At 34.0% G+C, this 24,595-nt stretch overlaps 2 protein-coding genes across 2 annotated transcripts; one reads left to right on the forward strand and one right to left on the reverse strand.

Annotated features, from left to right (window-relative positions):
• Positions 1-450: 450 nt before the first annotated feature.
• Positions 451-6,079, reverse strand: LOC142622073 (uncharacterized). Its single transcript, XM_075795501.1, has 5 exons — positions 5,665-6,079; positions 5,262-5,376; positions 4,321-4,941; positions 4,026-4,209; positions 451-1,004 (listed from the first exon to the last, which is right to left on the reverse strand). The coding sequence occupies exons 1-5, from the start codon at positions 5,739-5,741 to the stop codon at positions 979-981; spliced, it is 1,023 nt and encodes a 340-aa protein (XP_075651616.1). The 5' UTR covers positions 5,742-6,079; the 3' UTR covers positions 451-978.
• A 6,074-nt stretch (positions 6,080-12,153) lies between these two features.
• Positions 12,154-18,326, forward strand: LOC142608942 (cytochrome c oxidase subunit 6b-1). The gene is made up of 5 exons (XM_075780596.1): positions 12,154-12,446; positions 14,090-14,428; positions 14,543-14,625; positions 14,746-14,827; positions 17,935-18,326. The coding sequence occupies exons 1-5, from the start codon at positions 12,405-12,407 to the stop codon at positions 17,986-17,988; spliced, it is 600 nt and encodes a 199-aa protein (XP_075636711.1). The 5' UTR covers positions 12,154-12,404; the 3' UTR covers positions 17,989-18,326.
• The last annotated feature ends 6,269 nt before the right edge of the window (positions 18,327-24,595 follow it).

Below are 24,595 nucleotides of genomic sequence, written 5' to 3' on the forward strand. Positions count from 1 at the left end.
TAATCAATTAGATAACACAAGCTAATCAACGGTCTTATAACCTAGCGATTCTCTTCACCTTTAGGGTGAAAGTTTGAGATTCAATCCACCATTGGTGTAGGATTTTTGGGGTTAGAAAATCTTCTACTACTAGACAAAGCAAGCTAACAAATGCTAGTCGTGACCAAGTAATTGCATGCAAAACTCATCGCTAGATCCCTGGCCATCCCCAAAACGAATCCAATAAAATTGCACCAGTAGAGAACATTGATGTAATCTGTACCAACTACTAACAAGATGACAAAAATAGTTGAGTAGTCAATAGTCATGCGATGAATGGAGAGGATAAAATCCACTCATGGTAATGTTTGGCTGCTTTCTTGTTATATCAATGATCTGATGCAGTTTCCCTACCATACATACTATATCCATTATCCAATGGAAACTTACAGAACAGATTACAAACACAAATGAGGACAAAGGCATTTCAAGCTCAGTCTTTCAACTACATATTTACACAATTGTCTTCATTAAGAGTGTTTGATGTACCAACTAGATATACAGTTGCAAAAGCTACACAAACAGGGTCAGTTACAAATACAAATGCTTATATATTTTTACAACACTAAGTAGCTGAAAGCTAACTTGTTTTATATTGCAACCTTATGCCGACTTTCTTTGCCGTCTCCTTGCCTCATATGATAAACAACAGAGTTTACCCCTCATTTAAGAAATCAAAATTGGAAAGGAAAAAAATATATAATATGGCTAAATAAAAGAGTGGGGAGGGGATGTTAAAAATGCTAGGGTGTTAACTCTGAAGTAATCACCTAGCACTTGCATGTTTAAAACATGATACCGTGTGTGAGAAAAAGACAAGAACTACCTTTCATCTAGAACCAGTGAAAGCCTAAACAATGTGTATTACATTCCCGAAGATCCACCAATGCAAATACTGCCACCAACTACAAAATGCCAGACGAACATGGGTAGATCCTTCTACACTGCACGCAATGCAATTAAAACTGCAAAGAGAAACAAAAAGCATAAGCCTCTGTAAAAGGAAAGTTCCAAAGACACATCCCCCCCCCCTACCCTTTGCTAATTATAGAATTATAGAAAGCTTTAATCCAATTTTGGGTACGGAATTGCAAGGAGCATTAAAAATTTGAGCAAAAAACCAAATCCTAAATTTTCCAACAATGATAGATAACAGCAGCCTTAGACAGTCCAACATACCAAAAGGCCAAATTATAAATATTTTCAATAATGATTATAACAAACAAATTATACTGGGTTGATATACAAAGTTCAGACAATTGGAGCTGAGATTTGAGAGGCAGCAGCATCTTTGCATATCATAGTAGAAATTAAAAATCCTTGCTAATATATACTATTCTTGTGGCAAAATCTCCTTGTAGTCCATTTTAAAAGATTCATTCAGAGCAATGTGATTGAATGCAGTGCGAATTGGCTCAAATATATATGTGTGTGTGTGTGTGTGTGTGCGCGCCACAATAAGCCATTAATCACAACTTTTCCTGGACTATTACACATAAAAATTATTCCACATATGTTATATATGTTTTTCCATCACATTGAACGACTTTTCGCGTAAATATAGTTCTAAAATTGTTCCGCGCCATTGCTTGGCTTTCTCAATTTTGGTGTGTGTGGCCCCAAACAAGCTTTCAGAAATCACTCAAAAATGCATAAGAAAATGACCTTTGAATAAGTAATTATTGGTGTGAAAATGAGGAAGGCATCTTTTTTTTTTTTGATAGATAATAAAAACTTTATTGATAGGAAAAGTACAATGAGTTTACAATAGTAAACTCCCTGCAAAAAAGCAAAAACAAACAGATCAAAGGGAAAGGCTAACAGAATGAATGAAATCAAGCAAAGAAGTACAATGCGTAAAACCCCATATACAAGACCACTTAAACAAAGTCCTACTTAGTAGAGACTTCAAAAGGTCCACAATTTTTTTCGTGTCCTCAAATGTTCGGGCATTGCGTTCCTTCCAAGTTAACCACATAAGACATGCCGGCACCATATTCCAAACATTGGAAGAATGAATATCCAACCAACTCCACCATGTAGAAAGTAGAGAGACTACTATCTTCGGCATCACCCAATGAACCGCAAACAAGTAGAAGACTTCACTCCACAATGTATGGACAAACTTGCAATGTAGTAATAAATGATCCACGGTTTCCTCCTCACACCGACATAGGCAACACCAATTAACAAGAGGCAAGTTCTTCTTAACAAGGTTATCTATTGTGAGAATCCCACCCCTAGCAGCTATCCATAAGAAAAAAGGCACCCTTCTAGGGACCTTAACACTCCAAATGCATTGCCAAGGGAAAAAAACCGACGGAGCTTTCAATAATGATTTATAAAAAGAACGCACATCAAAGACACCACTACGATTTAATTGCCAAACCATGGTATCATCACCCCCCCTAGGTATTTTGAATGAGATGTGCGCAAAGAAAGCATAAAACCTTGCTGTCTCCCAAGCATAAAACCTTGCATCTTGTAAACAAGTGTTATGGTAGGCTAGGTAAACTGACTAGTGCCACATTACTCTAGCGTCTTCCTTCAACAGAAACCAGGCAAATAAACAGCACTTGCTGACAAGGGTGGAGCTGTGTTGAAGGGCAGGGGGCCATGGCCCCCCCAAATTTTGAATTTTTTAAATATATATATATATATATATGTAATTATTTTAATGTTTTCAAAATTTAGTCTATAAAAATAAGAGTCCCCCCCCCCCCCAATATTTGAATTAGTCCAATGATGCTCTTAAAAAAAATAATCGTTCTAATAGTTATAAAGATTAAAGATATAACTTTATTTTTTGCAATTCTATTTTTTATTGTAAAATGTATTCTTATATCTATTAAATATTTGATAAAGTTTGGCATCAAATATATTTGAATCTATCTTTTTTAACCAGTTATGTGGCGATTAACACGTTATTGACTCATTAAAAAAATATTGTCACTAAAACTATACATGAAATGTGTCTTTAGTTACCACATAATAGGTTAGAGCAAGATAGCTTCAAATATGTTTGGAGACTAATTTATTCCTCCTGGATCATTCATGTTTTTGAAAATTTCATTAATTCAATTGAAAGATTTTTTACTTACTTTAGTATAAAATTTGATAATTTATATTTAAAATGAAATTTTCTAAAAAAATTCACTATTAAAATGGAAAAAATGAAATTTATTTGATGAAAGATCGCCATCAAACATAATTTTGATTGAAAATACTAAACTCTTTGTTTTTTGTTAGGGGTGTGTATATATATAACTTATCAAATAAAAAAATGTGTATATATATGTGTGTATATATAATAAAAAAACATGTGTGTGTGTGTATATGTATACGGGGTTGTCTTGATAAATATATTAGTGCCGCAATTTGGCCCCCCAAACAAAAATTCTTGGCTCCGCCCCTGCTTGCTGACATGCCATAATCCATTTAATTTGCTAAATCATTGATGTGATAGATACAGATCAGACTTTAAAGTTTCCCTTTCATATCTTGCAACCCTATCCATATCATTTGGAACCATGGGAATAGGTGTTTGCAAATGACTAATCTCAATTCAGGATGCAAACTATCATCTTATAGTAGTCCTTCCTGCTAAATCATGAGTGAAGTTTGAGATAGATAAATGTACGAAAAGAAACTTAACCATGTGCAAGCCATGGTGATTTGTAAAAAAGAACTAACATGGAAACATTTTTGGTAATTTGATTACACATACAATTTTGACAACAGATTTGGCAGGTTTCAAGTTCATAGACAAGGCTTGTTAATCATAAAATATGCTTATATTGTATCATCAAAAACTAAATGGGATATCCAATAACAAAACATAAGTACCTATCAAAAAATAACAAAACATAAGAACCAAGAGGTACATGCAAGGAGAGGGGGATGTAAGTGTGTATGTATGGACATCTGAGTGAGATGAGGTCAATAACACAAGAAAATCAGTTTGTGGAAGATTCAGGAAATCTTACCAATCAAGCAGAGGAGAAAAACAACCCAAAATGCTACTTGAACAGGCCGGCTATATTGCATCAGGTACTGAGACCTTTGGAGCTGCCTCTGAATAGCTCCATACCAGCCATAAAGTTGCTTATCATAACAATCATCGCAACTATCCAGGCAACTCTTACTTCTTTCATAGCATATAATATTTCCCTTTTTGAAAAAATAGGAATTAAATCAATATTGATACAACTCAGAAAACATAGAAATCAAAAAGCCAACTTCAAAAACAGTCTTAAGCTTAGAAAAAAATTAAACACACACCCTAGGCAATTGAGGAGGTCGCAATAATGCAGTATCAGCTTCTTGTTGGCGATCCATTGCCTTCCACTTTCTGAAGCCATTCTTTGACAATTTCAACTTGGATACAGATTCCACGGAATTTAGGAATCCTGAAAAACTTGGTATCTTCCGTACAGGTAACACAGTCTGCTCATTTGACTGTTGGCATCCCTCATCAGAAACCAAAATCTTCCAAGCACCAATGTCAGCACTAGCACTAGCAGTCCTCCTATGCCCAAGTGACTTACCATCCCCAGCCTCCATAGAACCGCACTCAACTGAATGGCGTGAGTTTTTTGTAAAATCAGCTGCGGAATCTCCATTCTCAGTATCCCTTCCATGACTTTTTACATTAATTTTGTTTTCGTATGTTGTTGATGGTCCCGAAAGAAACAATGCAAGTTCAATGCTTTCTCCTTCGTCTAAACGCACCCAAGGCAATGACCCCTTGCCCTGTGAAGTAGCTGATTCCTGTAATGAATTTTCAACTTTCGAAACCAAGTCTTCAATTGCAACAATAAATTCACGGTGCCTGCCTCTTGCATCGTCATTTGATGAGCTTTTACCATAACTTGACTGGACAGCCCGCTCAAACTCCTCCAACTACATTACCCACCCAAATTTATTCAATTAGACATTGACACTATACCTATTAGGATATCCCCACCATAGAATTACAAAAGTCCTATCCATCAATTTTGCAATGCATAGATTGAATTCTTCCACATCATCAACATTTAAATCAAACATTAACTATTACAATTGGTGTAGACCACTCAATTACAAATGAATTGATAGGATAGTGGAGGAGTTACCTAGGAACTTTAGAGGATCATAATCCTCACTATACTGATACAAGTACAGCCAGAGTCAAATAAATATCCAACATACACACTCACACACGCACAAAATTGGGAGATTACCTGCCATTTAGTGGTACCAAGGACAGTTTGAAGATCCCGGCGGAGTTCTTCGGAATCCCACACACCAGAATTTTCTTTCTGCGCATGAACCCATGTTCTATACGTCGATTCCATCCTTCACAACCATAATTTTTTTTTTTTAATTAAACAAATTTACACAATTAACAACAAACAAGCTCAAACTCAGAAATTTCTGAATAAGAATCCGAAGTAAATAACCCTAAAAATGTGCCCCCCCAAAAAAAATCTTAATCATAAGCTACTCAATTAAATCTGGGGCCTCAAAATGTGCTAATTAAACCATGTAACATTATTTTTCTGCCAAAAAATACAAACTAAAACATACGAATCACAATTCAAAACTCGAAAAAACAATAATTTTAACCAAAAAAAAAAAAGTTACCTGTCGGCAGATTCTTGAACTTCTTCGGCGGCAGAAAAGAATGGATCCTTTTCCCATCGATCGAAACTCGAAGCCATTTTTTTTCTTAAAAATTAAAAATAAAATCACTAACTCCGAAATTGAAAAAATAGCTATAACAACATTAATGTCAATACGAGGAGAAACTGAAGGAAAAGAAAATCCCTAGCTAATGATGTTTTGTAACAGAATTCGGTAGTACAACATTTGAATAGAACAAATGGATAGAGATTAATAAAGTGTCTGATAAAAGTAAAGTTAGGAAAAACCCATAACAATATTAATAAGGAAAGTAGTATTTAGGTTTCGATTTTTCGACGATCTAACGAAGAAGGTGGAGAGGAAAGGAAAGTTATCGGCTCAGATATTATAATTATAGTACCTTGTTTTTTCTTTTTTTCTTTTTTATTCGGCTCGTTGTCGCGGTTTTATTAAAGAACTATAAACGTTGTCGATTTATGACAACAGTGGTGTTTCGGGACATTATTGTGGTCAAAAATCAAAATTGGTGTACAATAACAGTACAACACGCTTCAAAATTGACTTGTCTCGTGTGAATTTTCTTTTAGAGACAGACTAGTAAGGGTTGGTTAAGTGTGGCTCGACTCTCTAGATATATTAGCGGTCTAGATATATTAGCGTTGGTCAGTGCAGAGGATGTTTCATTACATATCAATAATATACTCTTAGATGATTTTGGCTAATTTTTTATTTAATGAAATATATTAGTCTTTTTGCTATAAATAAAAAAAAAAAAAGTTTTCAAGGCTTCGTTGACATTTATAAGATCTTAAGTGTAAAATCTCTTATCAATATTTTGAGGCCAGAATTAAGGAATTCATTTAACCTGCATGAAACAAGAGAATACATACAACCAATAGAATAATTAAATACTTAAAGAGATCAGGGCCGGCCCAACAAAATTTGGGGCCTAAGGCGGAAATTTTATATGAGGCCTTTTTATATGTAAACATTAATTAAATAAATATATATAATACAAATTAAATTAAGACTAATTTGATATAAATACAGAAATTGATGAATAATAATAATTAAACTAAGGTTAATTTTATACAGAGAATTGAATATCATAGTTGAACCATAAATTTAAACAAAAAGAACTAGAAAAAATATTATATTTTTAAAAAAGAAACTTACTATAACTTGGATATATAACTATGCATAGTTAAGTACAAATACCTAAATTTTAATTTATATATTATTTTTAAGAGAAAGAGATAGATAAATATTATTTGGTGCGTGGATTTGTAGGATATTAGTTTACAAAAATTAAGATCTCAAACTATTAGAGGAGATTAGTCATCATTGATGTTCTATCACATTTGCAGCATTTTTTTTGAAACATTTTAGGGTTTCAATTGGTTTTAATTTCTATTGGTCTCCTATTTTGGAAGCCTTGTTAGAAATAAACAATTGGTTTTAAAAATGTTCACAATATAATGTGATAATGGCTGTAATTGATAAAATTCAACAACTTAATTTATTTGTGTTTGAATTAATTTTTTATGTGATTGGTGACATGTTAGTTAAATTTAAACTTAAATCTATAGTAAAATTTGTAGTATCTTTAACATCACTTAAAAAAAAAGTACTAATTATTTTAAAAATATTATATTTTTATAAAATTTTGGGCCTTCACAAATGAAAATGGGGCCTTTTTTTAGTAGGGAATTTTTTTTTGGTTGTGGGGCCTTAGGCCTAGGCCTAAGTTGCCTAGGCCTTGAGCCGGCACTGAAAGAGATCTAGATATTTCTATTTGTAAAAAACAAAAAAACTTTAATTTGGTTGACTATAAAAAGTAGTGAAAAAATTGTGAATCCATATAAAAGTAACTATTTAACGTTTCTAGTTGATTATTTCATCCGATTGTAATAAATGGTGTGATCATAGGGGTGTTGGAGTTTTTGAAGCCTAGCCACCTTGAAAAGACTCTTACTTCTATTGTAGTTCACATACCTAATTCTTGGCCTTATTGGCTATTGTAGTTTGTTTAAAAACATATATACAGCATTTATGGCCTTTTGGCTAAAATCAAGTGTGTAATGTGTTCTTATCAATGTATTGTAATATATGAACGTTGTTAACATGCTTAAAAGACCTCTTTTACAATGTAGGGCTAATTGACAGTTAAGTAGTTATGTTGACAGTTGGATTCGTCCGTTCCATTATGGCTTTGGTGGTTTCGTAGCAGTTTAATATATAGTTTTATTATAAGATTGATTTGGAATCTTTTAACTATGTATAGAGTCCACATGGTATTTAAAATGTTGTCACTATTCTCAAAAAAATAAAATAAAATGTTATCACTAGCAACAAAGACGAGTATTTGAGCTGTGTACCACAAGTGTGATGGAAAAAAAATAGTCATAGTAGTATGTGTAAGCAACTTAAATGCATTAAGGGTTTAAAATATCAACAATGAGTCCTTTTATTGTTTATACTAAGATGTTATAAAATGATTCCATATGTATAGTTGTGAAGACCCGTAGAGACCTCTTAGCCAAAAAAAATGAAGACTCGTTTAGACCCATAACTAATTGTGACTCCAATCGGTTTTTGAACCCTAGATCTCTTATTTAAATTGAAACAAATGTCATAAGATGAAACTTTTTTTTAAAATAATAAAAAAAAAAAACAATAGGGTGTACTATAATGTTTTACTCAAAGTAGATTGGTTTATTGTTAAGAAATAATTTTGTCAAATCTAAGTATGTATACAATGACACATCGTTTAATATTTATTTTATATAAAATAAACACTACTAGTCAACTTTAAACAATTCTTACAATTTAAGAGCATAACTATTCCTGTATTTGGTTTGATTAGTACTTTTATTTTTATTTAGAATTGATTAGTAATATATATAGATTCTAAGGAATATGAGAATCTATATATAGTTTATTCCCAAGAATATTATAGGAATCATTTATTATTTCCAAAATTTCCTTAGATTTTAATTTTAATAATCAATGTCCTTAGATTTATAAAGACAATATCAAGACACTTTAAAAAAAAATTTTAATTTAATTTTTACAAATACTCAAAAAAAATGAGAAAAATTATATAAACTATAGTCTAACATTTCATATAATACAAAAATAATTATTAAAAACTATCATTCTTCATGACATATCACAACACCATGTCTTGTCAATAATATTAATTTACTTTCAACCCAATGGGGTTGGTTGAGTGATTGGGCACTCGATCTTAAAGCAGGCTATCTCGGTTTGACTGGGAGCTCTCCAATTCAAGTCTAGATACCAACACTTTGATAAAACTTCTTGAGTCAGCGATTTACCCTGTTATGTGCTCACCTGTCGCGAATAATGATTAGTCGCTGGTTGAAAATTTTGAAAAAACACTGTGGAAAACCAAAAAAAAATAGTATTAATTTACTTTCTTTTGGCATTTAACCAATTGCAAAATGGAGATACAAAGAAATAAAATATCACATTTCATTTTATTTATTTTTTGGTTAAGCAAGAATAGTTTTATTTTTATTGGTTAAAAGTTTTTTTTTTTTTTTTGAAGACACGTAGATGAACGGGATAAAACTGTTAATTTTATATAAAATACAAACTTTTTTCAAGGCTGTGGATACTTACCTTTTCAAAAAGGAATCTACATTTCTACAAATTAAAAGCAAAAATCCAAATACTTATAGGCATGTAAATTGGTTTCTATAATTTGCAACAAAATATGAGAATATTTAGTGAATCTTTCAACATTTTTTGGGATTTAATTAAAACAAATGGTAATTAAATCCATAACATGAAACAGATCTTTATTAATTCCACAAAGAAATCAGGAGGAACCTTATCCCTATTATATAGGTAAGTTAAGATTGACAGTGTATTTTATGACTGACTCAATTTTTTTTTTTTTTTTTTTTGAAAAGTGACTGACTCAATATTGTAGTTTGCAAACACCTTATATTAATCAAAAACTCATTTGCGTTGAACCACGATGCTGAAACTAATATTCGTTCATGGTATGATAGAAATGGTTAGCGGTATGAACGAAAGAAGAGAAGAGTTGAGGTGCTAAGAACGAACAAGCTGCAAGCATAACATGTGCAAGAGAAGTGTGCAAGACACAGTACATAGTAGGAATGAATAAGATGAATGATGATAGGATTACATTTCATGAGATTTGTAGTAGCAAATGAATATGAATCTTCAATCTCTTACGTCGGTTTGTGTGTTTCAACAGATTAGGAGAGGAATGATGTATATATTAACACATGAATGCAAATCCTATGTATCACTTTTTGTGTATTACTCTATATTTGATCAATTACTATTTACCATATGTATGATTGCTTTCCATTTTAAACTTTAGTTATTTTATAAGGAAAGTAAAATCAAAACATGACATGTAGTGATTGGTGGAACATAGAGTGGTACACAAAAAATAATACAGATGATTTGTATTCTTAACATATGAGATACTCACAATAAGCAAAAAAAAAAAAAAAAACAAAACAAAAAGAACAAATTATAAGGGAGGTAGTGAAAAATTGAGACAATGGTAATAAATAATAGGTAAAAATCCAAAATTGACCCTCTAACTTTCAGTTTTTTTCATTTCAGTCCGCTAACTATCAGTTTTGTTATTTCAACCATCTAACTTTCAATTGTTGTCAATTCGGTACTCCATTAAACTCCAATTATGTCCTGCCGTTAATTGAGCCAAAATGACGTCGTTTTAGTTTTTTTTTTATTTCGGAATTAAAAGAAAATTATAAAAAAAAAACTGATATTAAAAAAAAAAACAAAAACAAAAAAACATTTAGGCGTCATTCCCCTTACCTAAAATCAAAATCAAGGAAATACGACACCCAAATGTTTGCAATCAATAGAACACATTACAATTGAGAAGCTTCAGACCAGGCAAGAGCACTGCAAACTTACCAAAAACTCTCACCGAGCTCCTTATCCCTCACCCTAAACCCATGCTTTCTCTCTAATCTCTAAAACTCTCTCAAGCCGAGCCTCCATCGGACCTTCATGGCTTGAGCTCATCATCATAGATCAGCGCTGCCACCACAAGCGACAAATTGCTCCTCATCAAGAACCGTCACCGAGCTCTCCCTCTTCGAAGCTCTCTCAAAGTTCTCATATCCCTCTCCAATCTAAACCCAGGTGGAGCTTCCTTGCTCCACCGTGACAAACAACGAACACCATGAGGGTGCTTCTCAATCTCCTTATAGGTCATCCCACTCTGAAATCACGACTAAAACCTAGCTCTCTTCTAAACCCGAACCAAGGTCTCACCGAGACTTCACTCTCAAACCCAACAACCACTCTTTGATCTACAAGTTAATAGCACCTTGAATGACGCGTGAACCACAAAGAGTGGGTGTGGAGGTGAAGGGCCTCACAGGTCTGCCAAACACCAAGACAGTGGTGGAGCGAGGATGAGTGTGTGGGGGCTCCCCTAAATGTTTTTTTTTAATATCAATTTTTTTTAATTTTCTTTTAATTTTGAAATATATTTTTAAAAAAAAAGCCAAAATGAAGTCGTTTTGGCTCAATTAATGGCAAGACATAGCTGGAATTTAACGGAGTACCAAATTGACAACAACTGAAAGTTAGAGGATTGAAATGACAAAACTGAAAGTTAGAGGACTGAAATGAAAAAAAACTGAAAGTTAGAGAACCAGTTTTGCATTTTTGCCTAAATAATAACATATATTTTTATCATTTGCAAAGATTGTGAGGACACAAGATGTTAGGATGAAAAAAAAATTCTTTATTAACACTTTGTTTGTTTCGGCAAAAATGTTTTTTAGAAAATGAGTTTTTTCCAAAAAAATATTTTCTATAAAACTATATTATTTTCCTATGTTTGGTAGTAACATTAAATGAGTTAAAAAATAATCTTCAAACTTCTCTTATTTAGCTTGCTATGAGATAAAGTTGTATTCCTAACAAAAAAATTGAGTGAAAAACAATCTCTAAAAATAAGTCATATCTTTTTATGTTGACTAAAAATAGTTTTCTATTGACTATTTTTTTTATACTATCAAATATTGAAAAACAAAGAAACTATCTTTACATAAAATTTTCTATCAAAACAAACAAAACCTAATTGTTCAGTAAAGTTATCAAAACAAACAAAACCTAATTGTTCAGTAAAGTTAGACACAAATTTTTTCAGAAATGAATGATGCATATGTTCGAAATATGAGATATGTTCTCATTTTAATTTTTAAGTGCTAAGGTCTACACCAAAGTTTGTTGGTTGTTCATTATTAAAAAAAAAAAAAAAAGGTTTGTTGGTTGTTTGTTTTTTGTCCTATTTTTTTAATTATGAGAATCTCACAGGCCCATGGGCCCAAATCAGCGTGGCAGACTTGAGTCCGATTAGTGCATCCGACACATGATCCATGATCCACTTAAAAATGTGGTACTTAACGCAACCCAAGTACCCAACCCACCAGTAGCTTCGAAAACCAACCATCTTCGTTCTTAGTCTAACCGGAATGTAAAAAAGTCCACCCACAAAATGGACACGTGGCGAACACCCAGTACACTCCTCACTTTTACCACCACAGTAACACTGTAAAATATTGTGTCATCCCAACCTAAGATACACACAGACACACGTTCTCTCATTTCATTCAGCTTTGGCCGCCTCTTTGACCTGAGCTAACAGTGTTGGTACCAGTCGTAGATCGCTTTCTCTTCCATCAATGGCGGAGCCACAAAGCGACAAAACCCCAACTCTGTCAGAGGTATCAGTAACATTCTCGTCTTTTGTCTTCCAAACTCTCCAATTGCTTCACTTGTTTCTTTTCTAAACAAATTATTTAAGGTGGATCTATTTTTGTTTGGTTAAGTTTGTGTCCATTCAAGCATAGATCTTCATTTTTTTTTTGCAGTGGCTTGTGATTTCAATTGATTTTTGTGTTCATTATAAGATTTTTTTATGTGGGTCAATTTTTTTTTAAATTTATTTTCTTTTTCGTTTTTAAGAAAGTGATGTGATTGATAAAGATGTAAGCTTTAGATATAAATCGGGTTGTATTTGTTGTTTAATATGAACGATGAAGCCTAATCTTTGTCCTGGATTGTGAGCTTTGAGGGACCCGTCTTTTCAACATGAAATGCACTTAATTGTTATAGAATGGTGAAAAGGAATAGACTTGATCCTTTTTTTTTTCCTGATAGTACGATATATTGTTCTTTGCACCTCAGTGAGATGTCATTAGAGATTATATCAGTGTTTGCTAGATTACTTTGGATTATAGAAGAACTAATTTTGTTGCTTTTGGGAAAAAAATGGAAATTTATGTTGTTCATGCTCAAAAAGCAAGGGCAATTATATCAAGCAGCCACTTAGAATTATATAAGAATTTTTTTTTTTTTGGCTTTTGGGGGTGGGGGCGGTGGGGGTGGGGGGTGGATGGAAATTTATGTTGTTTGAGCAGCCGTTCTAGGGATAAGCTCATAAACAGACTGTGGATTCCTAGTTAGGATAACCGATAATATCACCTGTAAAGAAACCAACTAAAAAACAATGCATTGAAATAGTTTGATATCATTTGAAGACAATAACATATGAATGAATTGTAGGACAATGTATTGATTTCAATCTGTGTTAGAAAGATTAAGGTAGAGTGTTCTAACACCAATGCATATTGTAATAGTATTCTCAAAATGTTCAGTTAGTCTCCCCAATTTAGAATACTTATCATGATAGCTTTTGCACTGGTTTCCCAGCCCATTACTCCAGCATGAATTTAGAAGCGCTGATTAAGTGGCATTTTGGTACTGTAATCTTGTGAGCCAAATGCTTAAACTTCTTTTGTTTGGCTGCGAGTTCCAGAGTGAGCTTATTGAAAATACAGTAGAAAGTACTGCATTTTATGTAGTGCCCTTTGATACAGATACTGATTGAAAACACACGTTTGTAACACAAATTTATGTTTTTGCACAGTGGTTTGGGTTTTATGAATTTAAGTGAATTGCCTAAAATACCCTCACTCAAATTCACTAATGACCAAAAGCCCTTTTGTGAACCCATCTCATCTCATTTCTCATCAGTCAATCCTTGTTCTTGCTCTGCCCCTTCTATTATGTGACACACCAAGCCTCCTCAACCATCTACCCCATGGAATCACTGGAACTGCACTTCTTAAATAGAATTTCTTCAAAAGGCTTTACCAAGTGGAGTCAGTGGACCCTATGCTTACTGGGCTTTCAGCTATCTAAGCGTCCCTTTAGGATGGTAATTTTTGCATTTCTGTGGAGGTTGACATAATATTTTCAGGCCCTGCCATTCCCATTTTGGGATGTTTATAAAATTCCATCTATTTGTAAAATGACTAAAGCTTGTTAGGGTGGTAACATTTGTGCTAAATGCTTTGACTTACAGCATTACCATTTAAAAGAGAAGGAGAAGCCAGATGTGGGTACTAAATCCGTGGAAGTAAAAGAGGTTGAGAAGCCAGTAAATGCTGCCTCTGATGAAGTCGTATCTGAGAAAGCTGAGGGTTCACCTGCTGCTGCTGAAGAAAGCACTGAAGTTATCCCAGTTGCCACTGAAGAAAGCAGTGAAGTTAACCCTGCTGTTGGGGAGAGCACTGAAGCCAATTCTGCTGCTGTTGAAAACAACACTGAAACTGCGCCAGCTGCTACCGAAGCAAGCAGTGAAAATTCTGAAGAGGAGAACGCTGGTGAACAAGAAGCTGTTGAAGAGACACCAGAGATTAAGGTTCCTATGTCTATAACTTCCCTTCATTGCTACCTAATTGCATTAATTTACTCACTATTTTCATCTTTATGTTTCGTTTTTGTTCACTTATATTAATATACCATGGTTATCCAGCTTGAAACAGCACCTGCAGATTTCCGCTTCCCAACTACAAATCAAACAAGGCATTGCTTTACTCGATATATTGAGTATCATCGGTAAGTCAAAGTTGTTTTGAAATTTCCTTTCTCTTCTTAAACTTATTTAGGTTATTTATGTGCCAGCTTGGCACCGGGCAGCTTTTCTGAGATTATCTTGATTCATTTGATCTTTTAAAGGTGCATTGCTGCAAAGGGGGAAGGCGAACCAGAGTGTGATAAGTTTGCTAAATATTATCGTGCACTTTGCCCGGCTGAATGGGTATGTATCTTTTATGCTTTTGCATATACATGATAGTATAATGCTTGTCGTTTCTTATCAATCATCTTTAGGTTTGTTTTAACAGTTTAGATTTTAGATAAACTCCTGTTGGCATTTTGTTCATTGCCTTTATGTGTTTGGTAACCTAAATCCAATTGAATTGAGACCCTCATGCACCCAGTTTGTGCTGACGATGCTTAATTGCAGTTTGCTACCAATTAGAAAGTTTTAGTGCAAAGCTAAAAGTAATAAGAAAAGGGGTACTGAGCCCCGGCACCTTTCTTTTTTTGGGTGGGGTGGTTGCTGAAATATTACCACCTAGATTAGTAAGAACTAAATACCTCTTACCTGAAGTCTTTACACAAGCTGGTGCATTGGATCGAAGTCTGTAGTCTGGAATTCATTTGGTTGTCACCTAGTACTGTATGAACAACTATCAATTCACGAATGATGTCAAGAGCATTGTAGCTCAATTGGTTGGCACTTCCTGGGTTTCTATTAGAGACATCTAGGATTCAAATCCCCCCACCCCCAACTATCAAATTATCAAAAAATATTCAAGAATGATGATAGTTTATACATCTTATACTTGATGGACTGACTTAAAGAGTTGTAAAATGTTGCTGTTCTGCTCAAATGACTAAAATGCATTACACCTTTAAAGTATGGGGTAATTTTGATTTTAGCCCTTAAAGTTTAAATTTTGGATTTTAAGCCCTAAGTTTAAGCCTGTTTTAATTTGGCCATTCTCGTTAATGATGTGGCTATTAAATGCCAACTAAGAACAACATTGCATAGTATTTTTGTTCAAAACAAGCTACATCAATATTTATTTATTTTTAATTAATCCACATAATTAATCCAATTTTTTTCCCTTTTTATTTCTTCTTCACTTTTCTTTAATCCTTTTTTTTTTCTTTTTTTTTTCTTTACTTCCCATATTCTTTTTCTCTTTCATCATAGTTGGATGGGCAAACTTGAATGCCTCCACCAAAAAAAATTCCAAAACTTTTTAGAATAAAAAAAATTCTGGTTGGTTGCCGAGAATTCTGAGATAAGAAGGGGGGGAAAATGTTTGGGCAAACAAATGAATCCTAGCCACAATGCCATTGCCGCTGCATGCCTTCATATCTCTCACTTCCATGATTGCATCTTTGCCATTGTGGTTCACTGTGGTTGATACTCTGTCCAATTTGGTATTTTGACTGAAAAAACCTGCAGCAAGAGGCTCAATTTTGGGCAGTTCATGGCTTTTGCCAATATATTGATCCCTAATTGGAATTGACCTGGCAATATCGCTGCTACGGAGTTGGCTTGGTCCTGATTGATCAGAACCGGAGCAATGCAACCCAGTAGATTCATCTCAAGCGTTGAAGGGTGGCACATTGGTGTTGTCATGTGGACTTTAGCCAAGGTGGTAGGACTTGATGTGGGTTTGAGGGAGTAGGTCTTTGGGGCTCCAAGTGAGTGTGCTTGGTGGTTCGTAACAACGGTTTGAGTGGTGATTGGTGGGTTTGTGTTCAGTTTGTGTTTCTTGGAGTTGTTTAGGTATGCTCCTGATGGTTGATGTAGGCATGGTGCTGGCTTTTTGTGAATTGAGTTTGGGTCTCATTTGGTTTGATGTGTGTTTATGGTGGTTGGGCCTGCTTGCTGTGTTTTGTTTTGTATTGGCTGATCGGGATTTGATTCTATTATTTAGTAATGTTGTGTTCTGTTGGTGGTGCTGGTGGCTGGTGAGATGGTGGTTTGATGGCAGGGTTGGATTGCCTGTACTTTGTTTGGATGTTGGAAAATGCTCTTAGAAAAAGCTGGTCAGATGGTGATGTGATGGTGGGGTTGGATTGCCCGTACTCTGTTTGGATGGGGAAGGGATTGGCGGAGGCAGCTGGAGTGAGGGCTAGTGGCGAAGACTGGAGAGAAGAAAAAGGGGAAAGAAAAAAGAAGCAAACGAAAAGGAAAATATAAAATAGATGCAATGGGCATGAAGGAAGGATAATTGATCATGATTTTGCTTTGTGACGTGCTCAAAATGGTGTAGTTATAGTGAAAAAAAAAATGGTCACAAGTCACAACATCAATGGGCATGAAGGAAGGATGAGATTCAAAGCATTATATAGGACAAACCAGTGTAGTCAAAGGCGAGCCGGGCGCTCGCCTAGGCGCCCGGGCGAGGCGAGGCGCCACTAAGGCACCTCAAAGGCTCTAAGGCGAGGCGCCTTTAGTGAGGCGCTCGCCTTTAGAGCCTAGGCAAGAAAGGCGACCACCTTAAGCCATGAAAAAGGTGCTAAGGCGAGAGCCTCAAGTTTTTTTTTTAATTTATTTATAGAAGTTTGTTGTGAAACTTATTTTTAGACTATCAATTTCAAAAGGCATGTTATAAAACCTATTGTTAGTTAAATTAATTTACAAATTTGTTTTGTAAAACTTATTGTTATATAGAAGCTTATTGTAAAATGCCTAATTTCTTCATGCTACACATTGAAAAACACTTCATTATAATATTATAATACACTAGGTACATATGATTGAAGTTCTATATGTAAAATAAATATATTAAGAATTTGGCACCTCGCTTTACTTGGGCTAGCACCTTTTTGTCGCCTCACGCCTCGGGCGATACAAGGCCTTGGCGCCTCAAGGTCGCCTTTCACCTTTGACTACCTTGGGACAAACATAGAAATGTTTAAACATAAGGGAACAACATCAAAATAACTCCAAACTTAGTGGGTGCAATTTGCAATTTGGTCTACAAACTATTATCTAGTTACACAATACAAACTGGAGCATTGTCACAAATCAGATATTTAGCTTGTACAAATAGGCGTTACTTTCTGTTCAGACTTTGCATCTAAATCAAATACAAACTGGCAACTTAAAATAGTGGAAAAGGTTACTGCTGCTGAAAGAAACTGGTATCTAGTTACACAACACAAAAAGTATCATCACAGCTTAGGTAGATATACTAAACTATTGTTGGCTGATTGATCATAGCATTTTACAGACTGTAATTTAGATGGAATTTGCTGTCACTTCTTTGTTTCTTGGGTGAGTAGGTTGTGTTAAGATTGCTCTTTTAATCAAGCTGTTGTGTTCTTCATGTGTGCCAGATTGACAGATGGAATGAGCAAAGGGAGAATGGAACCTTTCCAGGTCCTCTGTAGATGATGTGTCGAAATTTCTACTAAATTTGAGATATGAATTTCTTTAATGAGATATGGATCCTAAGGGAATGTCCCATTAAAACAGTGAGTTAATAAGAAATTTTTCCTTGCTTGTTGGAACTGTTTCCGGTTCAAATACAGAGAAATTGTTGCTCATGAACAAAGTTATTGTTTTATTATCACTGAGGCATTTTTCCATCTTATATATCTGCTTTAACTGTTCTGTAGCAGTTAGAGGTTAGTGACTGGAACTCAAAAATAAGTATGTAGAATTTACCTTGGGGGTATTTTGTACGGCTATACCTATCACATAATAAATCATATTGTTTCTTAATGAAGTTCTGTTTGATAAGCCTTGAGAAATTCGGTATGTCATTGCTTAAAATTCTGTAGTCAGAGATAATGTGCTTTGTACTAGGTTATTTCATTACTTGACTCAAGGTCCTTTCAGATTCCTTCCTTTCATCCACTTTCAACTATATGATTCAAGTGACTTGTCAAAACTATATGATTCAAAGGAGATTTATTTCTTTACACCTTCAACATGTATACTACATTTGGCTATTAAGGGCAATATATATTTTCTCTTGCTTCTGCCGGATTTAGTTAATATCCATCCTCGTTTGTTGATCTTTGGTGGCTTTGTATTTTTTTTAGACTCTCATTATGCCCTGTCTAAAAGACGGCCGACATTAAAAAGATCAACAATATTCTCTTCTTTAGCAACTTCAACTTTGGAAATATATAGCATTGATTTCTGAAGTTATGAATCACATCGTAACAGACATATTACATAGGTTCTTACTGTTGTTTCAGCCTGAGGGCGTGCTCTGTTTTGTTGCATTGGTGATGCAGTGATCTGTTTTTACCTTGGTTTCACTGTTTATGTGTAACTCTGTCTTCTTGAGCTGTGACTTAGGCTTGTAATGGCTGTTTTTGTTTCTACTCAATTTAAAGTGAGAAACAGAATTCCGTTCTCATACACAGTTCTGGGGTTTTACTATTTTACCGATTCATCCCAAAAATAAATAAAAATAAATAAAGAACCATAGGCAATGGCCAGGGTATATCTAACAATTCCTTGAGTTATCACGGCATGTCATGTAATGAAGTAGCTGGGGCAACAATTTCCCACAAAAGTATGTGTTCGGCTTTGATGCTTCACTTATAATTCATGGTTTTAAAAACCGGAACGGACAAAGAACCGAAAAAGAGACTGATTATTAGTTTTATGGTCTGATCGAAGTTGGACCGATGGTCGAACCGATAATGTCATAATTAATATAATTTAAATATTTAAATAATTTTTATATGAATTTTAAATTTTAATAACTTATTTTAAGAAAATATAAAATATAAATTTGTTTTTTTATTTTTTTCATAGTATTTTTTTTTCTTTCTAGTCAGTAATTATTGACAAAAAAAGAAAGAATAATCTACTATTAAAGTTTCATATTTTTATTTTTATAAAAAATAGTCAACTTTAACTATTTATCTATTAAAAATAAAAAATAAAAAAATCCCCAAAATCAAGTGATTAGACAACACACTGACTTGTTAATTATTATGACCAATCCCTTATTCTATTCCCAGGCACACATGTATAGCCTTCTTTAATGTTTTTATTTTTTTAAATTTCCCCTCATAAATCTAACACCCCACAGGCCCACACCGTTTACTATCAGCAACTTTTATTTTTTCAGCTCTCATTGTTTTGTCCTCTAGTGCCTCCGTCTTCGGCTCTCTCTATCTGTCTCTCTGAAAGTTAGATCTCCATCAGCACCTCTCATTTTCTGTCTCACCGAAGAGCTGTGGATACCTCATACCAGTCCAAGAGGCTAGTTTCAACACCAAGCATGAGCATTCAGTAATTTTCTCACTCTCTCAAGCCTAGCAGATCTGAGAAAAGAAAAAGATTTTTATAGCAAAAAATCTGTCCTTACCTGCTAAGACCAGCAGATCTGAGAAAAAAGAAGATTTGTCTGCAAAATAAAGCTTCATTTCAGATCTCTTTCTGTCTTTCATCAATTTTGCAAAACCGGTTCAACCATCCAGATTTTTGGTTTTTCCAGTTAAACGGACGGTTACCGGTTAAATCCGGTTTTCTTTACATTTTTGATTTTTAAGCATACCTGGACCGAATTACTGTCCGGTTCCCAGTTCAACCGGCCGATCCGGTCCGGTTTTTAAAACTATACCTATAATCAATCTCAATCTTTGTGGGCAAGATTCCTTCTGGATATTCAGTCTGAGTAGGGTTGTAAAATGAGTTGAGATAATAACAATTAATGGATGATGCATCTAATTTATTTCAACACAAGTCTAGCTTAAGCTCATAACAAAACTAGCTCATCACAAGACTAAATTAAATGATCAAGTTTGTTTTTTATCGAACAAGTTTGACCCTCTACATGAGTAAGTTGATTAATCTTTTCACGCGTATAGTAAATACTACAATTAAAAATCTTGGGTGCGGCTTGTGTCTAATGAAAGTTATCATTAGACACGTTGGATTGCGAACAAGTGTCCACTCTTAAATACGTGTCTAAATCTTGACGTGTCCAATGATAATTTTAACTGGACTCAAGCCCTTCCCAAAAATCTCTATCCCTTCACAAATTTATTATAATAATTAATAATGATTAAAAATTTTATTCCTTCACAAATATTTTTAATAATTAAATTATTGTTGAAATCATATCATTATATAAGATACAAAAGTTTGTAGTTGCCTGCATACGAGATAAAAAAAAAACATATATAAATAAATAGCTTCAATCAATATCAGTATATATATATATATATATATATATATATATATATATATATATATATATATATATATATGACTAATTATTTTATGGATTTATTCTAAAAGAAAACATAGATAATAAATTGAACTTTGTACTATATGCTTAATTTAAATGACCTGCCCTTGCAAAATTCTTCCAAAGTCCACCAAAAACCAATGCGACTTGATCCAAGTAGAGGGAGAAAAGGAACTCTTGCGTTAGAGCTGTGAAATTATAGAACATAACAAACAACTTTCATTATAATATAGCTTTGTCAATAATATTGGTTAATAAGGCGGGTCTAAGGATCTGAATTATAACACATGAAATCAAGTCAATCAAAGAAACTAAATTAACTTGCATTATATACATAACTAATAAAAAATTCGTCTCTTCCCTCAAAAAAAAAAAAAAACTAATAAAAAATACAAACAGGACAACAAATCATACATAGTCCTAAAACACAGGACAAAGGATAAGGATTTGTTTAGACTCAAACATGCATGTGGTATAAACTTATAGTAAGCAATCATCAAAGGAGAATAAGCACAATTTAACCCCCCACCCCACTCATATTTTATATGATAATGATATAAATCATATAATAGGTACATTCAAAACAAGATTGGCAGGGTAAAAACAGTCTAAAACCAATCTATAGAAAATTATTCATATATTTGTATGAGATATATTATGATTTTTTAAACAACTTATAAAAATAAAATTCACCAACCTTGCTTTATTTATTTTTTTATTTTAGTCAAAGGCAAAAAAATAGTTTGTTATGTGCTCACTGAGTGGCTATGTCACTAAGCCTAAAAAGGAAGGTGGTCTTGGGTTCCAAACTTCCAAAGGAAGAAATACTGCGCTATTAGCTAAATTAAATTGGAAATTTCATACCTAAGGGGACTCTTTATGGGCTAGAGTTCTAAAAAATAAGTATTGTTCACAACAAAGATTGAAATCAAGGAATCAAGACAAACTCCCTTGCTCTAGAACCTGGGCTGGAATGAAAAAAGGGAGAGCCATTTTTCAAGAATGAGCTATTTGGGTACCTGGCAGGGAAAGTAATTTGAGTTTCTAGTTTGATAAGTGGTCAGATCAGGGAACGTTAAGAAATATCATTCAAGGCCCTCTCACGAGGGAAAGTATTGACCTTAAGGTAAGGGATGTTGTTTCGGCCTCAGGTTGGGATTGGTCTCGTATCCCTTTTGAGCTGCCCCTCACTTGCAGAATGAAGATTCAAGCCATTGTGGTTAGTGTGGCTTCAAGAGGCGAGGATAGACTCATGTGGATTGGAGGGAAGCATGGAGAATTTAATCTTAATAGTGCTTACAGAGCTACAGCAGAGCTAGGCCCCCCTCAGTTTTTACATGGCAATTGGATTTGGCGTCTCAACATTCTTCCCAAAATTCAAAATTTTCTCTGGAAATGTCACCATAACAACGTGGGGGTGGGTGAGTGTCTTCGAAATAAGGGTATGGATATTGATCCTTCTTGTCCATTGTGTCATGCTAACCTGGAATCTCTATCCCATGCACGAAGAGAGTGCTCTCGGGTGAAAGTTGTTTGGGCTCAGTTGGGGATTGCAGAGAATGACCCATCCTTTCACTCCCAGAGAGTCTGCTTCATTGGCTTGCAGCCAATTGCATAGATGATAGAACAGTTACTTAATGGCAGATTCCGTGGAAGATTGTGTTCATGTTTGCCATCTAGTTAGTATGGAAGAATAGAAATCAAGTCATCTTTGAAGGTCAAAACTCAAACCTCAACCTCGCGAAGGAAATTACCCATAGGGCTATGGATTTCTTCTTCTATGCGTACGACCCCAAGATACCCAATCGCAATGTGGTCAAATGGATTTGATGGGAGAGCTCCATCTAGGGTTGGGTTAAACTGAACATCGACGGGTCTTCTCTAGGAAATCTTGGTGTGGCAGGAGGCCGAGGGGTCATAAGGGATGAAAATGGAGATTGGGTAGTGGGTTTTGCTAGGAAGATAGGCGTAACAACCAATTTTATAGCAGAATTATGGGCCCTCCGTGATGGTCTTTTACTTTGCATTGGCAGGTACTTCAATAATGTAGAAGTTGAGTTAGATGCTAAAGCCATAATAGATATATTGAACTCATCGAGAGGAACTAACAATTACCTACCTTTTATGGTGGATGATTTCAGGCTACTAGCTACTCGGATTCCCCAAATTTGTTCTAAGCACTGCTATAGGGAGGCCAATAGAAGTGCTAATAAGCTTGCCAAGTTAGGAGCAATTCAAGAGGAGCAATTTATTTTGTTTAATAGTCCTCCTATGGACGTTTATGATGTGTTAGGTTCTGATTTAGATAGCATGTACTTAAGCAAGTCTTGGCCTGAACCTATGTTTGTTCCTTAGTTTCTTTCAATGGATTTTCCTTTTAACCAAAAAAAAAAAAAAAAAAAACTGAGTGGCCGCGTGACCAACCTTGCTTCTAAGAGGGCGTTTGGATTCACGTCCAGCCCACGTCCACGTTTTGGAGACTTTTTTTTTTTTTTTTTTTTTTAAAGCAGCCGCACATATTGACTTTTAGTTATGAACAGTACACAAAATTACTGTTCATGAGTCCCACAAATTTCACTTTTCATCAATTTTTTCATTAAAAATGGGTCCCACAATACTATTCACACATTTAAAAATTATTTTGCTACAGTGTTTTCAGTTTTCAGTTTTCAGTTTCAGCAAAATAAGTTCTATCCAAACAGACCCTATAAGTTAGAGCAATTAATATATTTTATGAATTTTTTTAAAGTTAATTTTATATGTAAAAGTATATAGTTAAAAGAAATCTTGGGAACATGCCAACCTTGCTTCTAAGTTAGAGCAATTCATATATTTTATAAATTTTTTTAAAAGTTAATTTTATATGTAATAGTATATAGTTAAAAGAAATCTTGGAAACATGCCTAGCATAAAATTTTGAAATTGATATATATTTTTTTAAGGACATCTTGAAAACATGCATAGGGTAAATTTTATAAGAGATTAAATTACGTAAAGATGTGGTTGTTAGGTATATTTTAACAATTTATTTTTGTGATAAAGTAAAAGAAACAATACACAGATCTAATAAAAGCAATAACACAAAAAGATGTAAAATACAATAGTAATAAACAAATACCGAACAAATATATAAAGAGAAATCTGCAAATAATTAAAAACTCACAGACCAGATGTGTGAAGGATGAACAAATCAAATCAAGTCTTGTGTTTGACACAATCTCCTTCAAGCAGATTTCGCTCCTCACACAATCACTGTGGTGCTTTGAGACTCACGGACGTCTGCCTCCCAGGATAAAATAGTTTATAGCACGAAAACGAAGCACACAAGGTCATGCTCTACGAACTACTCAATGTCTCTTGCTCTCTCTTGGACACAGAATGAATGCACAAAAATTCTCACTTAGAGAGTTTTCTCTGAAAAATCAGTTTTTTATTTTTATTTTTATTTTTTTTATGAATGAGGGACAATGCAAAATTATACGTTACTAAACAGGTACTCTGTTTCAATAATAACTACTGTGCACAGACTTACTGACTCAAAACTTAAAATAATAAAATATTATTATTTGGACAAATAGGCTTAGTCCACATATGCCAAAAGCCTAACCCAATATCTAACTCATGAGCATATAAACTCATATATTATCTATTTCCTTTCTTATGTGGGACTCAGGATTTTTACCACTTTTAATAGCATCTTCAAGTGAATGTAAAAACATCAATTTCTTATTCACTCCATGCTATTTTTCTAACAATCCCCCACATGAATAGAAATTGAT

Source organism: Castanea sativa, chromosome 1 (genome assembly GCF_040712315.1).
Source record: "Castanea sativa cultivar Marrone di Chiusa Pesio chromosome 1, ASM4071231v1".
Taxonomy (NCBI): domain Eukaryota; kingdom Viridiplantae; phylum Streptophyta; class Magnoliopsida; order Fagales; family Fagaceae; genus Castanea; species Castanea sativa.

Coding starts and splice junctions, on each gene's coding strand:
- LOC142622073 (XM_075795501.1), bottom strand. CDS start 5,741: ATGGCTTCGAGTTTCGATCGATGGGAAAAGGATCCATTCTTTTCTGCC. Junction 5,377..5,664: donor GTTCAAGAATCTGCCGACAG/GTAACTTTTTTT, acceptor ATGGTTGTGAAG/GATGGAATCGACGTATAGAA. Junction 1,005..4,025: donor TTTTCTCCTCTGCTTGATTG/GTAAGATTTCCT, acceptor TTCTCTTTGCAG/TTTTAATTGCATTGCGTGCA.
- LOC142608942 (XM_075780596.1), top strand. CDS start 12,405: ATGGCGGAGCCACAAAGCGACAAAACCCCAACTCTGTCAGAG. Junction 12,447..14,089: donor AAACCCCAACTCTGTCAGAG/GTATCAGTAACA, acceptor TTTGACTTACAG/CATTACCATTTAAAAGAGAA. Junction 14,429..14,542: donor AAGAGACACCAGAGATTAAG/GTTCCTATGTCT, acceptor ATGGTTATCCAG/CTTGAAACAGCACCTGCAGA.